Genomic DNA, 18809 nt, shown 5'->3' with positions numbered 1-18809 from the left:
GTAAGAAATTGTATTAGATATTGGTAACTTGTTTTAACAACTTCTCAACATTAGCTATAGTTGACACAATATGCCCACACCCCCTCTTTCTCTTGGACATATGCTGGACTCATTAGACATATACACGACACCCACAACTCCCCTCCCCCATGACAATCACACAGACACACACAACTCAGGGTTGGAGCTCAAGACAAAGAACTATCTCAGGAACCAATGGAACGTGGACACCAGGCCTGTTCAGGACTACCCAAGACCCAGATCGACCAATCGGAAGGCCAGACTCGCAGATCAACCTACTTTGCTTGTTGTCTATATAAAACTGTACAACTGTTGAAACTAGCCTCTTTTCCGGACGGTTCAATAAGAATCAGACAGAAAGAGCCTTGCTGCAAGATTTTACTAAGATATCTTTACATGTGATTAAACGGCCTTATTATAAAATTATCCACCTCGTCCTATGTCTCTACTTGTTCTCCTGTCTCCTGTAAACGTTTTATCAACAAACTTGGTAGCAGAGGATGGTTAACAGCCTTACAATTCGGTCCATAGAGAGTTGATGAGACAGGAGGCGAGTGGGAGAAAGATTCAAGAAGGAGAGGTGACCCGCTCGAGGGAGACGTCGGCGATTCAACTCACCCAGGAAACTGATCAAAGAGCTCGAAAATATTAAGGTAAGCAGAGCCGGTTTAATCAAAATCTGCATATTGTATTATAGTCAATATCTAAATTCAATGATCAGTACTACTGTGGTGAGTGTGAATTGTTGCTAAATTTATGTGGAATTGTTTAGAATTTAAGGTATTGTGTACAGATATCTAAGTATTAATAGGTCAAAGACTTATTCACATAGTCTGGCACTACGCGGTATGCTGATCGAGTAGGTGTACAGTGAAGAATAAGCTTTATAACGATTCACACAGTCGGGCCATATTTGACAGTCGATCAGATAGGGGTTACCGTGAAGAATCCATAATTAAAAGATGGGATCCAAATAGCCGGGCAGTAGTTAGATTTGGCAAATCAGCTAAGTGTTACCGTGAAGACCCATAAAAAAATATTTAAAAAAATATATAACGATTCACACAGTCGGGCCATATTTGACAGTCGATCAGATAGGGGTACCGTGAAGAATCCATAATTAATATAATACGATTCAAATAGTCGTGCAGTAGCTATATTTAGCTAGGTGTTACGTGAGGAATCTAATGTGATATTGTATGTGTAAGTTGTGTTGTCGCAATGTGGGGGATTGAACGTTCCACGAGACCGAATGCTACTAATTAGCTATATGCTAAGTTCAGGCTGCAGTTCATAGTGACCGCCGAGTCAGAATCTGTGGGCCGCGGTGAAGCAGCCATTTACGGTTGATGAGTTGACCTGGTTTTTCTCTCTTGTACTGTTGATAAATCCTTAAGGGTTAGAATTAATTTGACAATTATTTTAGAAGCGCTAGAATATACTAGTATGTTGTCCCCAAAGGAAATGTTTTAAATGTTTTGGCAAAGTATTTAATTAATCGGAAAAAAGTTCAAATTAATCGAAAAAAGTTAAAAGTAATAATATCTTTCGAATAAAAGATCTTATAATTGCCATTCCAATTATATCAGGAGCGCTTGAATTCATTAGTATATTTTTCCAAAAGGAAACTTCTGAAGTATTTTGCCAAAGTATTTAATTAATTGAATAAGCGAAAAGCAATAATATTTTTATTATAAGTACCTAAAACTGTCATTCCAATTATATCAGGAGCGCGTGAATATATTCGTATATTGTTTCAAAAAGATATAGCTGAAATATTGTTGGAAAACGAAAATAATTCATCGAATACACGGCAATAAAATTCTTTGTCCACGCGGGTCGGACACGAGACTGGGGGGGGGGATAAGAGAAAAAAATACATCGCTGGTTTCGATCAGTGACGGGCTAAAGTATACAAAGATAATAATAGACCCAGACATAGGATTATGGGCGATTGAGGAAATTAGGAAAGCTCTCCCTTACAGGAAACCTGATACGATGGGGGTGGGCACTGGAGCACCAACTGACACCAAAGAGGGCAGGCCCAACAATAATGACGCCCCACCTACCACCACAGCAGCCCCATCGGCCCCAATCCATCTCAGGGGCACTGTGGGGTTAATGGCAATTCCCCAGGCTCAGTTCAACTCCCATGTGCATCACCACATCACCCAATACAATAAGGATAAGGGAGGGGCTGAACCACAAATCCAGTCCCTACAGGTACAACTTTTGAAACTACAATTGAAAGAGGCCCAGAAAGGAGAGAAACCCAAGAAACAGATGGTGGCTGAAGACCAACAAGAAATCTCACAAATTATTGAAAAAACTGTTTCCCGAATGATACAGCAACAACAACTACCCATCTTCACCCAGCAGGGACCAACTATACACCCACCCCAGGAGCAGCCATTCCAACTGCCGTATGCCTACCCGCTTCAGCCATACCCTTCGTCGGAACCACCACTACAACCCTACTACCCACTACCACAATCAAACTATTCACCCACATGGGGACAGCCCCAGAGGTACTCTGGATCTTATGGAAGCTGTCATAATTGTAAACAAGCTGGGCACATGGTGCGACAGTGTCCGCACCCAATAACCCCGGCCCAAAGCCAGTTTCTGGCCAAAAGGGGACGAGGATACGCCCCTAGACCAAGGGGGAGTCAGGCCAATGATGTATCAACCACGTGCGGCCCTTCAACCCGCATACAATCACCCCAATCCAGACCCGAATCAGCAATCACCTCCCCCTTTTCAGGGCATGGCTGACGAATATGCCCCATGGCCCTGAAGCTGCTCACCACTAACCCTACACTCATCATTGTCCTGGACTACTGAAGCATCAAAAGCTTTTGCACTCTTGAAAACAGATCTCTAAGTGGCAGTAGCCCTAACAGCACCTGACTAAAAAAAACAAGTTCCATCTGGATGTTTCTGAAAAAGAAGGATTTACATCATCCATCCTTTTCCAGAACCTAGAGGGGGAGAGTAGAGTGTTGAGGTATCACTCCTCCAAACTGGACCACATTGAAGAAGGGCAAACCACATGCTCCAGGTATGTGGCTGCAGTGGCAAAAGCTATTGGAAAAACAGCCCACATGATAATGTGCCATCCATTGGAAATCCACACCCACCATGGGGTTGCAGCATATCTGATGAGCAAAGAATTCACGTTCAGCGCTGAAAGGAAGTGGCTGCAAACCGAACTCATGTGTATTGTTTAATGACAAACGCTCCATGTACCAATAGGGTCGGATGTGTAAATGTCAACTGATTAATGGATGTTGTTTAATGATGGGGTTAGTGTACAGGCCACAATCTCATAAGTCTCGTGGAACGCGCCAATCAAATGTATGTGCAGGTTTGAAGTTGATTTGGGTTAAAGTCCTGCCCCTGGCGTTGCTGGCCATGATAGCCTCTCCAGGTGCAGGCACCCATCTCTCTCCTCATGAGACAATGGCTGGAGGAGTCATGCTGGGTTCACCAAGGGAGGGAGGTCATATGCCCGCCCTTGATGTATAACAAATTGTAATGTCTGATAATTGACGGAACTTTCTGCAGCTCTCTCCACACAGATTCACAAGGTCCAAATGGGGAAGCTGACAGAAGATCCGCCATCACTGAAGGTAAAAAATTGGTGACTGGGTGGGGTTAAAAGTCCGCAAGAGAAAGTGGCTAGAACCCAGGTGGACTGGACTGTACGAAGTGAGGGAAGTTACTTCACACTCAGTCCAGGTCAAAGGTAAATCAGGCGCACCTTGGCACCACCTCACACATTGCACTCCAGCCCCAATCCCTTCTAGAACACTGAAAGAAGTCAGAGCTGATTTAAACAGCTTAAATTCGATTCCAAATGAAGACATTCCTGACTCAGGTGATGCGGAATCAAACTCCGCCTCCCCTGATAAAGGAACCTCGCCCAGTTAGAGGGATATTTCTCCCTCCCTGGGCAAGGCTAGGGATATCTGGCCCCTTATTTGTGATATTCCTACTGATATTTGGGGTGTCCCTGGGCACTTTCACATGGTTAATAGAATAACTATAACCGGATCCCCATGGATGTATGTCACGGACACTCTAGTCTAACTAGGTAATAATAGATTAAAAAAAAAAAAAAAAAAAATATTTAAAAAATTAAAAAATTTAGAAAACAATAGTTAAAATAAGAAACTAATATGGCTCAAATTGAGAAGGTTGAATAAGAGTGGGTGGAGAGCTGTGCAGAGAATGGACAGAAGATGGCAGTATTGTAGCACCCAATGGTCTCCCAGTCGACGGGGGGCCTGGTTGAATGCTGGTGACATAATTTTGTTTTTTGGAGTAAACATTAAGGTTAAGGGTTTCCGTGTTCCCAGAGATAAGATATCTTAAAAGAATACACTCATATTGGAATAGGAGTTTTACTTTCTGAGTTTTATTTAGGCAAGGGACTTTGAGAAGATAAAGGGTTCTTTTGGTATGTCTAGATATGGAACACGAATGTAGGTGTAACCTTTTGACCTATTTTCTGTTTTCGTTGCATTTTTCCGGTGACTTGATCACTCACGGGGAAAATGTAGTGAGAATAATGAAGTTGTGTCATTGGGGATACTAGTTTTGAGGTAAATTGATTATAATAGAGTTTATAACTCTTGACCATAAGGTAAGCATTTGTATTGGTCATTAGAAGATAGAGATAGGTTAATTAAGGTTATGTTAGGACTTTAGAGATTGACACTATAAGACCTGTTGTTATTTTTAAATCCATGCAGATAAAGTCAAAACAGTGAGACACTTAGTTAATATTGTAAAGGAACACATAGTTGTTATTGACTATTATTAGAAAAGGGCAGACAGATGGGTCTACCCCGCACTGTTGAGACCTTGAAGGTTTGAGAGCAGAGTGGGGAGGGTGGACCAGGAAATGAGCAAGGTAGGCTGTGAAATAAGATAGGAGAGAAAGGGGTTAACATATATAAGCAGCACAGATACATTTCAAAGTAGATAAGTCACTTGACAGAGAATTGGAAAAGAATAGATATGAATGTACGCCCAAGGGAGAATTGGATATGCGGGGAATAAAAGGGACGTTCTTATAATATGATGTACTAAGTCATTATTGAGAGTAGGTAAGGTTGATACCTGGCCAGAGCCAGGTATCAAACGAAGGAGGGGTACATTGTGGTCTAGGATAGGATGGGGCCTTTTGGAAAATAAACTAATGTAAAAATTCAAAATTATAGCTAACAAATAGGTATAGAAGTTAAATATATAATCAGATAAAACAAATGAGAAACTGGTGGTTAACCAAATCTGTATGTCCAGGATTTTATGCGTTGCAGGTGAATTAAAGGAGAAGGTGATTCACTCGACCTGGGGGCATATCGCACTTGGAGGGTGAGATACACTGACACTGCCGAATGATCACAGAGTTAAGGAGAAGAACTGTTGCTAATAAAGCTCGGGGGTCAACTCCTTAATGAAAATTCCCTGACCCCGACCTTTCCTCACTGTGTACGTTCATAGAAGTGAAAGTGTTGTTTGATCTCTGGCTGATGATGTGTTCTTTGGGAGAGGGTGGGGTTTTACAGGACTGCTTGTAGTCCTGAGCTGTCTGATCAGGATACGATGGGGATGTTACCATCGCAGTGCTGCCAGAACCACCACCAGTTCCAACGGACCAGGGTTCAGCCGGCCTCCTCCACCACTTCAAGACCAAGTCCCACACCACCACCTAAGCTCTCCAATCCGGTACAGGTAATAAATGTGAAAGACATCTCAGATAGTGAACATTTGGGGACTGAAACTGGTTATGAGGAAAGGGAGAATATGTGGTTGGCCTACAAAACAATAAATAGAAAGGACGGTGTCGTATGTGGACATGCCAGACCTATTCTGGCTGCTCACCCATTTGTCCTAAGTAATGGGGAAGGTTGGATGTGCATATTGGAAAAGTTCAAGCCAAATTCAACCCTGTGTAAAACTCTGAGTCTTGTGTTCCCAGTGGTCCCTCCCCAGAAGGTACCGTGGGGAGTTAAGGCATATGGGGGATATAACAGCTGTATCACTGGTACAGGTAGAGGTATAGACTATGGAGGGCTCCCTGCTGCTACCTGCATCACTAATACCACTGTGAACTAGAGGTGTTGCTGATGTATGGTGGATGTGTGGACCTGCCAGGCGGTTGACCCCATTTTTGAAAGGAAATTGTCGTTGCTCATGTGTTTTGGCCAGTCTGATACCACCATTGCCTATTATTATAGCTAATCAACTTCTGGGAGCTACACAGGACACAGAGGCTTGGGACCAACCCAGGAGACGGCAGAAACGTGACGCTCCTTGGTCCGAGGGTACAGATAACATGCACACCAACCTGTTGGGGGTCCCAATAGGGGTCCCCCACGAATTCCAGACATTAACCAGGAATGATGGCCTGTGGCATCTGATGCCCATCATTGGCCCAGCTATTGTTGATGCTAAAACAAAAGGACTGGATCAATTATATCTACTATAATTAATGATGATTTGTTAAACACACCCACACAGGACTTACAGGGATGGCTGAACGATTGGAGGCTACCTCTCAAACCAGTAGACACAATAGACTAACACTGGACATAAGTCTGGCCAACTAGGGAGGTGTAACAGTGTTGCACGTTTGTTCCTAACAATACTAGTCTGGATGGGAGCATTTCAAAAGCTCTGAGTGGGTTGGCAAGGTTATCAGTGGAGATGAAGGGTCTTGCAGGTGTGGAGGAGAGTGGACTGTTCCCCTGGCTGGGTGGTTGTTTTGGTAAGTACACTGAAATGATGATTACTGGATTTCTGACACTAGTTGTTTTTCATTTCTGTGTTGCTTGTATCATACCTTGTTTGAAGAAGTTTGTTACAGATGTGTAAGGGGCCTCTGGTATGATGCCGTTGCTTGATGCTCCAGTTGGAGAGGCTGATACGAAAACAAGCTTCCGCAGGAGAGTGGGCTGACAGAGGAGGACCCTTGGTTTGCTGTAGTTGATGTTGTTGAATGAATAAAAAGTGATGTTTGTCCTCCCTGTTGTGAAGGTTTGAAGTTCCCGGGTGGCGACGAGCCCACCTGGTACAGGTTGTATAGAGGGATGGACCTGAGGGTTTAACATATTCTCGTTTTTTGGTTTACTAATGTGTGGTTGGCCACTCCAGGTGTAGTTATTGGAGTGGTCTCCTTTTTGGTCCTTGCTCATTTACGACTCAACTTACATTGATGCTATTGGTGTCCCTAGGGGGTGCCAGATGAATATAAACTGGTGGACCAAGTGACAGCTGGGTTTGAATCTTCTGTCTGTTGGTGGTGAACAGTTAGTAAAAATGTGGACAGAATTAACTACATTCATTTTAATGTCCAGAAACTGGGCAATTGGACTCAACAAGGCTTCGAGGTGGTCCATGGACAATTGGCAGCTACGTCCCTGATGGCATTTCAAAATAGAATCGCGGTGGATATGTTATTGGCAGAACGGGGGGGGTTTGTGCCATGTTTGGTGAGCAGTGTTGTACTTTCATTCCCAATAACACAGCTACGAATGGGAGTCTGACTGTAGCATTGGAGGGACTTCGTACCCTTAAATGGTAAGATGAAACAGCATTCTGGAGTGGACACTTCTATGTGGGACTCATGGACGGATGCTTTTGGTAAATATAAGACGCTGGTTTCCTCCATCCTAGTATCAATTTCTGTTCTTGCGGCCATTCTTGTACTTTGTGGATGCTGTTGCATTCCATGTGCGCGCACGCTTGTTAGCCGTGTTAACACTGCCGCCATAGACCCTATTCAGGAAAGGGCCCAAATGTTCCCATTGCTTGATGATGGGGAAGCTGGACCTGTTTATCTATTCAAGGACTAATATACTTTTATGTCACGTCTCTTGTGAGACGTGAAGAGAGGGAATTAAAAAAATTTGTCTTCTGACAAATTTTATCCTTTAGTTTTGTCTTTTTTATACTTTTATGTCACGTCTCTTGTGAGACGTGAAGAGAGGGATTTGTAAGAAATTGTATTAGATATTGGTAACTTGTTTTAACAACTTCTCAACATTAGCTATAGTTTACACAATATGCCCACACCCCCTCTTTCTCTTGGACATATGCTGGACTCATTAGACATATACACGACACCCACAACTCCCCTCCCCCATGACAATCACACAGACACACACAACTCAGGGTTGGAGCTCAAGACAAAGAACTATCTCAGGAACCAATGGAACGTGGACACCAGGCCTGTTCAGGACTACCCAAGACCCAGATCGACCAATCGGAAGGCCAGACTCGCAGATCAACCTACTTTGCTTGTTGTCTATATAAAACTGTACAACTGTTGAAACTAGCCTCTTTTCCGGACGGTTCAATAAGAATCAGACAGAAAGAGCCTTGCTGCAAGATTTTACTAAGATATCTTTACATGTGATTAAACGGCCTTATTATAAAATTATCCACCTCGTCCTATGTCTCTACTTGTTCTCCTGTCTCCTGTAAACGTTTTATCAACACTACACACACACACACACACACATACACACATGCAGAATCTAGTAGAGGTCGACCGATTAATCGGAATGGCCGATTAATTAGGGCAGATTTCAAGTTTTCATAACAATCGATAATCAGTATTTTTGGACACCGATTTGACGGTTTTTTTTTTTTACACCTCTATTTAACTAGGCAAGTCAGTTAAGAACACATTCTTATTTTCAATGACGGCCTAGGAACGGTGGGTTAACTGCGTTGTTCAGGGGCAGAACGACAGATGTTTACCTTGTCAGCTCGGGGATTCGTTTTTGCAATTTTCCAGTTACTAGTCCAACGCTCCAACCACCTGCCTTACATTGCACTCCACGAGGAGCCTGCGTGGCAGGCTGACTACCTGTTACGCGAGGGCAGCAAGAAGCCAAAGTAAGTTGCTAGCTAGCATTAAACTTATCTTATAAAAAAACAATCAATCTTAACATAATCACTAGTTAACTACACATGGTTGATGATATTACTAGTTTATCTAGCGTGTCCTGCGTTGCATATAATCGATGCAGTGCCTGTTCATTTCTCATCGAATCACAGCCTACTTCGACAAACGGTGATGATTTAACAAGCGCATTTGCGAAAAAAGCACTGTCGTTGCACCAATGTACCTAACCATAAACATCAATGCCTTTCTTTAAAATCAATACACAATTATGCATATTTAGTTAATATTGCCTGCTAACATGAATTTCTTATAATTAGGGAAATTGTGTCACTTCTCTTGCGTTCCGTGCAAGCAGTCAGGGTATATGCAGCAGTTTGGGCCGCCTAGCTAATTGCGAACTGTGTGAAGTCCATTTATTCCTAACAAAGGCCGTAATTAATTTGCCAGAATTGTACATAATTATGACATAACATTGAAGGTTGTACAATATAACAGCAATATTTAGACTTAGGGATGCCATCCGTTAGATAAAATACGGAACGGTTCCGTATTTCACTGAAAGAATAAACGTTTTGTTTTCGAAATGATAGTTTCCGGATTCTACCATTTTAATGACCAAAGGCTCGTATTTCTGTGTGTTATTATGTTATAATTAAGTCTATGATTTGATAGAGCAGTCTGACTGAGCGATGGTAGGCACCAGCAGGCTCGTAAGCATTCATTCAAACAGCACTTTCGTGCGTTTGCCAGCAGCTCTTCGCAATTCTTCAAGCATTGCGCTGTTTATGACTTCAAGCCTATCAACTCCCGAGATGAGGCTTGTGTAACCGATGTGAAATGGCTGGCTAGTTAGCGGGGTGCGCGCTAATAGCATTTCAAACGTCACTCGCTCTGAGACTTGGAGTAGTTGTTCCCCTTGCTCTGCATGGGTAACGCTGCTTCGAGGGTGGCTGTTGTCGATGTGTTCCTGGTTCGAGCCCAGGTTACACTGGCAATACTAAAGTGCCTATAAGAACATCCAATAGTCAAAGGTATATGAAATACAAATCGTAAAGAGAGAAATAGTCTATAATTCCTATAATAACTATAACCTAAAACTTCTTACCTGGGAATATTGAAGACTCATGTTAAAAGGAACCATCAGCTTTCATATGTTCTCATGTTCTGAGCAAGGAACTTAAACGTTAGCTTTTTTACATGGCACATATTGCACTTTTACTTTCTTCTCCAACACTTGGTTTTTGCATTATTTAAACCAAATTGAACATGTTTCATTATTTATTTGAGGCTAAATTGATTTTATTGTTTTAAGTTAAAATAAGTGTTCATTCAGTATTGTTATAATTGTCATTATTACAAATACATTAAAAAAATCGACCGATTAATCGATATCGGCTTTTTTTGGTCCTCCAATAATCGGTATCGGCGTTGAAAAATCATAATCGGTCGACCTCTAGAATCTAGATGACTCACTCTTGATGAGAAACACCCTCTTGAGTCCTTCAGGATAGTTCTCCTCAAACATGGTAAGGATCTGCAACAGTATTAGCAAGGGACAGCCAGCCAGCCAGCCAACAGACAGACAACAGCCAGCCATACAATGGCCAGACAGACAGACAGCCAGCAAGACAGACAACAGCCAGCCAAACAGACACATTGTTTCTCAGACATGTCTATTCATGGTGGTCTCACCCATAGAGATGCATAAACACTAAAAGATGAGGGTTCCCCAAGGGATCTTTAGGAAGGGTGATGGTTCTATGTGGAGCCATAATTACTCAAATAAGCCTTTGAGTTCTGTTCTTCAATGGTTCTTTAAAGTTCACAAAAGGGTTCTTTGCTCTTTTAGTGATAATTAAATGTAGGGGAGGTGGCTCATTAGAATATATATAATATAATATGACTGACCAGAATAAAAACCTATTTGGGTCTTCTACAGGATCTACAAAGAACCTTTCAGATTGAGAAAGGTTTTTTATAAAATCAGCAAAAAAAGAAACATCCCTTTTTCAGGACCCTGTCTTTCAAAGATAATTCGTAAAAATCCAAATAACTTCCCACATCTTCACTGTAAAGGGTTTAAACACTGTTTCCCTGCGTGTTCAATGAACCATAAACAATGACTGAACATGCACCTGTGGAACGGTCGTTAAGACACTAACAGCTTACAAATGGTAGGCAATTAAGGTCACAGTTATGAAAACTTAGGACACTAAAGAGGACTTTCTACTAACTCTGAAAAACACAAAAAAAAGATGCACAGGGTCCCTGCTCATCTGCGTGAACGTGCCTTAGGCATGCTGCAAGAAGGCATGAGGACTGCAGATGTGGCCAAGGCAATAAATTGCAATGTCCGTACTGTGAGACGCCTAAGACAGCGCTACAGGGAGACAGGACGGACAGCTGATCGTCCTCGCAGTGGCAGACCACGTGTAACAACACCTGCACAGGATCTGTACATCTGAACATCACACCTGCGGGACAGGTACAGGATGGCAACAACAACTGCTTGAGTTACACCAGGAACGCACAATCCCTCCCATCAGTGCTCAGACTGTCAGACTGCGGGATCGATTTGGAGGTGGAGGGTCCGTCATGGTCTGGAACGGTGTGTCACAGCATCATTGGAATGAGCTTGTTGTCATTGCAGGCAATCTCAACGCTGTGCGTTACAGGGAAGACATCCTCCTCCCTCATGTGGTACCCTTCCTGCAGGCTCATCCTGACATGACCCTCCAGCATGACAATGCCACCAGCCACACTGCTCATTCTGTGTGTGATTTCCTGCAAGACAGGAATGTCAGTGTTCTGCCATGGCCAGCGAAGAGCCCGGATCTCAATCCCATTGAGTACGTCTGGGACCTGTTGGTTCGGAGGGTGAGGGCTAGGGCCATTCCTCCCAGAAATGTCCGGGAACTTGCAGGTGCCTTGGTGGAAGAGCGGGGTATCATCTAACAGCAAGAACTGGGAAATCTGGTGCAGTCCATGAGGAGGAGATGCACTGCAGTACTTAATGTAGCTGGTGGCCACATCAGATACTGACTGTTACTTTGATTTTGACCCCCCCTTTGTTCAGGGACACATTATTCAATTTCTGTTAGTCACATGTCTGTGGAACCTGTTCAGTTCATGTCTCAGTTGTTGAATCTTGTTATGTTCATACAAATATTTACACGTGTTAAGTTTTCTGAAAATAAACGCAGTTGACAGTGAGAGGATGTTTCTTTTTTTGCTGAGTTTAGAACCCTACTACATAAAGTTTCTATAAAGAACCATAAAACAGGGTTCTATATAACCCCAAAAGGGTTGTAACCATAACAGAACCCATTTCTGGTGCTATATAGAACCTTTTTTAATGATTCTTTATAGAACCTTAGGAAAGGGTTCTTTATAACACCATACAGGTTCCATTTAGAACATGATGGGCATGGTTCTTTATTAAACCTTCAAAAAAGGGTTGTATATAGCACCAAAAAGGGTGCTGATATGGTTACAAGCCAAAGAACCCATATCTGGTACTATTTAGAACCATTAGTGTTTATATTTTATGTTCTAATCTATTTAATTCAGTGGGCTCACCTCTCCATAGGCCTCTAAAGCAGGCTTCCACAGGTGCTTCAGGCCCAGTCCCTCACAGTCATAGATCAGGGTTATCGCCTCCACATTAACCCCCAACTGAGAGAGGGGGAAAGAGAGGAGGTGGGGAGGGACGGGGAGGGGAGAGAGAGCGAGAGAGAGTGAAAAAGGGGTGGGGGATATTTTAAGAGCGTTTTAAGTCAAATCTCTCATTCTTCTATATAATAATAATAATAATAATATTATACACCATTTAGCAGACACTTTTATCCAAAGTGTCTTACAGTCATGTGTGCATACATTTTATGTACGGGTGGCCCTAGCGGGAATCAAACCCACAACTCTTGGCGTTGCAAAAATCTCTTTAATGAATGTCTGTCTGTACTGTCTCTGGCACTCTAATAAATAAAATCTTATCTTATTGAATATATATGTAATAAATCATACTCAGTCAAAGCTTCTCTGTCTGCTTCTGGCACTATGAGATTAGAATAAAGGCCTGTCATACTGTAATACATATTCCACATTTTGTTGTGATACATTCAAAATCGATTAAATATATATATTTTCTCCCTCAACTACACACAATACTCCATAATGACAAAGTGAAAACATGTTTTTAGAAATGTTTGAAAACGTATTGAAAGAATCTCATCTACATACACTACACGGCCAAAAGTAGGTGGACACCGCTTCAAATTAGGGAATTTGGCAATTTCAGCCACACCTGTTGACTACAGGTGTATAAAACCGAGCACACAGCCATGCTATCTCCATAGACGAACATTTGCAGTAGAATGGCCTTATCAATGTGGCACCATCATAGGATGGCACCTTTCCAACAAGTCAGTTTGTCAAATTTCTGCCCTGCTAGAGCTGCCATGGTCAACTGTAAGTGCTGTTAATGTGAAGTGGAAACGTCTAGGAGCAACAACGTCTCAGCCGTGAAGTGATAGGCCACACAAGCTCACAGAACGGGACCGCCGAGTGCTGAAGCGCTAGGCGCGTAAAATCGTCTGTCCTCGGTTACAACACTCACTACCGAGTTCCAAACTGCCTCTGGAAGCAGTGTCAGCACAAGAACTGCTTGTTAGGAGCTTCATGAAATGGGTTTCCATGGCAGCCGCACACAAGCCTAAGATCACCATGCGCAATGCCAAGCGTCGGCTGGAGGGGTGTAAAGCTAGCAGCCCGTTAGTTGAAATGAATGGAAATCTTAACGCTACAGGATACAATTACATTTTAGACGATTCTGTGCTTCCAATTTTGTGGCATCAGTTTGGGTAAGGCCCTTTCCTATTTCAGCATGACAATGCCCCTATGCACAAAGCGAGGTCCATACAGAAATGGTTTGCGAGATCGGTGTGGAAGAACTTGACCAGACTACAAAGTGCCCTGACCTCAATCCCATCAAACACCTTTGGGATGAATTGGAACGCCGACTGCGAGCCTGGCCTACTCGCCCAACATCAGTGCCCAACCTCACTAATGCTCTTGTGGCTGAATGGAAGCAAGTCCCCTCAGGAACGTTCCAACATCTAGTGGAAAACCTTCCCAGAATAGTGGAGGCTGTTATAGCAGCAAAGGGGGGACCAACTCCGTATTAATGACCATGATTTTGGAATGAGATGTTCGACGAGCAGGTGTCCGCATTGTATTTTAGGTTATTGTCCTGCTGAAAGGTGAATTTGTCTCCCAGTGTCTGTTGGAAAGCAGACTGAACCAGGTTTTTCTCTAGGATTTTGCCTGTGCTTAGCTCTATTCAGTTTCTTTTTAACCTAAATACTCCCTTTAACCTACATACCCATAACATGATGCAGCCACCACCATGCTTGAAAATATGAAGAGTGGTACTCAGTGATGTGTTGTGTTCGATTTGCCCCAAATATAATGCTTTGTATTCAGGACCAAAAGTTCATTGCTTTGCCACATTTTTTGCAGTACTTTAGTGCCTAGTTGCAAACAGAATGCATGTTTTGGAATATTTTTATTCTGTACATGCTTCTTTCTTTTCAATCTGTCAATTAGGTTAGTATTGTTGAGTAACTACAATGTTGTTGATCCATCTTCAGTTTTCTCCTATCATAGCCATTAAACTGTTTTAAAGTCACCACTGGTCTCAATGGCCGAAATCCCTGAGCAGTTTCTTTCCTCTCAGGCAACTGAGCAAGGAAGGACACCTGTTTCTTTGTAGTGATTGGGTGTATTGATACACCATCCAAAGTGCAATTAATAACTTCACCATGCTCAATTCTACTTTTTTTTTATTTGTACCCAACTACAAATAGGTGCCCTTCTTTGCGAGGCACTGGAAAACCTCCCTTGTCTTTGTGGTTGAATTGGTATTTAAAATTCACTGTTTGTCTGAAGGACCTTACAGATAAACTGTATGTGTGGGGTGTAGAGATGAGGTAGTCATTCAGAAATCATGTTAAACAGTATTACTGCATACAAAGTGAGTCCATGCAACTTATTTTGTAACTTGTTAAGCACATTTTTACTCCTGAACTTATTTAGGCTTGCCATAAAAAAGGGGTTGAATACTTTTTGACTCAAGACATTTCAGTTTTTCATTTGTAATTAATTTGTCAAAATAAAAAAAATAAAAACGTAATTCCACTTTGACATTGTGGGGTATTGTGTGTGACAAAAAAATCTAAATGTAATCTATTTTATATTCAGGCTGTAAAACAAATAAATGTGGATAAAGTCAAGGAGTGTGAATGCTTTCTGAAGGCACTGTATGTGCTCAATTCTGTTAATATTGTCATACATACTGTATAAAAGCATGGTAGTTCAAAGTGTACCTTCTCTGTCTGTTTCTGACACTCTCTGCGGAGCATCTCTGTGTCTCTGATCTTGGTCCTCATGAAGTCCTGTTTGGTGCAGGACAGGAGCAGACCTTTGGGGTCCAGGGGCCCAATGACATCGTACCAGATGGGACTTCCCTCGAGGTCGTACCCACACATCCCCCCGGACACATACCGTTCGATCACCTGGGGAACCACATCATACAGTCAGACCCGGCGCCAGAATGAATCAGTTGGACAGGCCTTTGATTTCCATAGGCGGGCCTGTTTTTTTCAAGTTTGGGGAAGCTTACAATTTATCCTACCTTTTCTACAGATCTGCGTGCCAGTTATGAATATATATATACAGTTGAAGTATGAAGTTTATATACACCGTAGCCAAATACATTTAAACTCCGTTGTTCACAATTCCTGACATTTAATCAGAGTAAAAATTCCCTGTCTTAGGTCAGTTAGGATCAACATTTACATTTACATTTAAGTCATTTAGCAGACGCTCTTATCCAGAGCGACTTACAAGTTGGACACTTTATTTTAAGAATGTGAAATGTCAGAATAATTGTAGAGATAATGATTTATTTCAGCTTTTATTTCTTTCATCACATTCCCAGTGGGTCAGAAGAAAACATACACTCAATTAGTATTTGGTAGCATTGGCTTTAAATAGTTTAACTTGGGTCAAACGTTTCGGGTAGCCTTCCACAAGCTTCCCAGAATAAGTCGGGTGAATTTTGGCCCATTCCTCCTGACAGAGCTGGTGTAACTGAGTCAGGTTTGTAGGCCTCCTTGCTCGCACACACTTTTTCAGTTCTGCCCACAAATTTTCTATAGGATGAGGTCAGGGCTTTGACCGTGTTGTCCTTAAGCCATTAAGCTTGGGGTCATTGTCCACTTGGAAGACCCATTTGCGACCAAGCTTTAACTTCCTGACTGGTGTCTTGAGATGTTGCTTCAATATATCCACATAATTTTCCTGCCTCATGATGCCATCTATTTTGTGAAGTGCACCAGTCCCTCCTGCAGCAAAGCACCCCCACAACATGATGCTGCGGCTTGCAAGCCTCCCCCTTTTCTTCCAAACATAACGATGGTCATTATGGCCAAACAGTTCTATTTTTGTTTCATCAGACCAGAGGACATTTCTCCAAAAAACACGATCTTTATCCCCATGTGCAGTTGCAAACCGTTGTCTGGCTTTTTTATGGCGGTTTTAGAACAGTGGCTTCTTCCTTGCTTAGCGGCCTTTCAGGTTATGTCGATATAGGACTCGTTTTACTGTGGATATAGATACTTTTGTACCTGTTTCCTCCAGCATCATCACACGGTTCTTTGCTGTTGTTCTGGGATTGATTTGCACTTTTCGCACCAAAGTACGTTCATCTCTAGGAGACAGAATACGTCTCCTTCCTGAGCGGTATGATGGCTGCGTGGTACCATGGTGTTTATACTTGCGTACTATTGTTTGTACAGATGAACGTGGTACCTTCAGGCATTTGGAAATTGCTCCCAAGGATGAACCAGACTTGTGGAGGTCTACAATTTATTTTCTGAGGTCTTGGTTGATTTCTTTTGATTTTCCCATGATGAGTTTGAAGGTAGGCCTTGAAATACATCTACAGGTACACCTCCAATTGGCTCAAATGATGTCAATTAGCCTATCAGAAGCTTCTAAAGCCATGACATAATTTACTGGAATTTTACAAGCTGTTTAAAGGCACTGTCAACTTAGTGTATGTAAACTTCTGGCCCACTGGAATTGTGATACAGTGAATTATAAGTGAAATAATCTCTGTAAACAATTGTTGGAAAAATGACTTGTGTCATGCACAAAGTAGATGTTCTAACCGACTTGCCAAGACTATAGTTTGTTTACAAGAAATTTGTGGAATGGTTGAAAAACAAGTTTTAATCACTCTAACCTAAGTGTATGTAAACTTCTGACTTCAAATGCATGCACATTTTCATGGAACAGTTTAATTTCAATAATAACATTTTAGTTTCTGAAAATCATTGTCACGTGGTTAATCATAACACTCTTAAGTAAAATTCAACTATGGCGAGAGCACTAGCTTCTGCCATATGGACATATTGATACATTGTGACCCATTGGCGGCTAAAGAAATGAGAGCATGGAACTCAGAGATAGCCTATAGATCAATGCAGCAGTAGGCCTATAACGTCCTTCATCAACTAAGTAAAATAAATAGACCTAAACCGGACAAATAAAATCAGAAGAAAATATCCTTTGAATCACATTCATCTCTCTTCACCTGTCTGCCTTCCATTCTATGTCTTGACTTGAGCTATTGCTAGTGAAATTCAGCATTGTATCAAATTATCACAGGGTCTGGCCTGAAGCTGTCCTAACAAATTTGCAACAATGTATCAACTAGGCTATTCCGGGCTCTCAAAGTTTCCTGCGCCAATGAGTTTGGAACAGAAAGCTGTGTTTTAGGATGTTTTCACTGGATATATGGGATCATCAGATCATGATATTTTACTAATTCACACTCAGGCTAGGTGATTATCGAGGCCGGGAGTGTTGACAAGATTTTTCAAATACTGAGGAATTATCAGTGGCAACGGATATAAAAAACAGACTTTGTTGACTTGCGCGAGGCGAAGAAAAAATGTGTTGTGTATGTGGAGAGTTAAGACAATCAGAAATAAGACATTGCCAAATGGGCACTTTCCTACATATGCATTCTGGAGACGCACCATATCTTCACCACACCCCCCTCCCCTTTGTCTTCAGTCAAAATTTTAAATTATACTCACAACACATTATCTTATCACATTTTGTAGACGGTTTTCACTGACAGACAGAATTCAATCAGCTAGACCTATTGCCAAGCACACAACCCAAATTGCGGCTTCCCAAACACACTTGTGATTTGAAACAATCCACAGCAGTTTTCATAAAATAAGCAAATTCTCTTTTATGGCTAAGTCATGCTCCCTGGTGAAATATTTTGAATTATTTTATTTAGACAGGACTAATTATACTGAACAAAAATGTAAATGCAACATGCAAGAATTTCAAATATTTTACTTACAGTTCATATAAGGAAATCAGTCAATTGAAATAAATTAATTTGGCCCTAATCTGTGGATTTCACATGACTGGTAATACAGATATGCATCTGTTAGTCACAGATACTTTAAGAAAAAAGGTAGGGGCGTGGATTAGAAAACCTGTTAGTATCTGGTGTGACAACCATTTGCCTCATGCAGGGCGACATCTCCTTCGCATAGAGTTGATCAGGCTGTTGATTGTGGCCTGTGGAATGTTGTCCCACTCCTCTTCAATGGCTGTGTGAAGTTGCTGGATATTGGCGGGAACTGGAACACGCTGTCGTACACGTCAATCCAGAGCATCCCAACCGTGCTCAATGGGTGACATGTCTGGTGAGTATGCAGACCATGAAAGAACTGGGAATTTACAGATTACAGATCCTTGTGACATGGGTCCATGCATT

At 42.0% G+C, this 18809-nt stretch overlaps 1 protein-coding gene across 3 annotated transcripts in view; it reads right to left on the bottom strand.

The window, feature by feature from the left end:
- The window catches only part of sec14l7 (SEC14-like lipid binding 7), a 36572-nt gene that overhangs the window by 8218 nt on the left and 9545 nt on the right, over window positions 1–18809 (bottom strand). For all 3 annotated transcript variants that reach the window (XM_071351142.1, XM_071351144.1, XM_071351145.1), the window contains 3 exons: window positions 15328–15516; window positions 12524–12619; window positions 10418–10478 (listed from right to left, as the gene is read on the bottom strand). In XM_071351142.1, coding sequence (XP_071207243.1) covers window positions 10418–10478; window positions 12524–12619; window positions 15328–15516 — 346 coding nt within the window. The remainder of the gene's footprint in view (window positions 1–10417; window positions 10479–12523; window positions 12620–15327; window positions 15517–18809) is intronic.

This window comes from Salvelinus alpinus, chromosome 18 (genome assembly GCF_045679555.1).
Source record: "Salvelinus alpinus chromosome 18, SLU_Salpinus.1, whole genome shotgun sequence".
NCBI classification, from domain to species: Eukaryota; Metazoa; Chordata; class Actinopteri; order Salmoniformes; family Salmonidae; genus Salvelinus; species Salvelinus alpinus.
The sequence above is the reverse complement of the archived record's forward strand: the minus strand, read 5'-3'. Positions and strand labels throughout refer to the sequence as shown.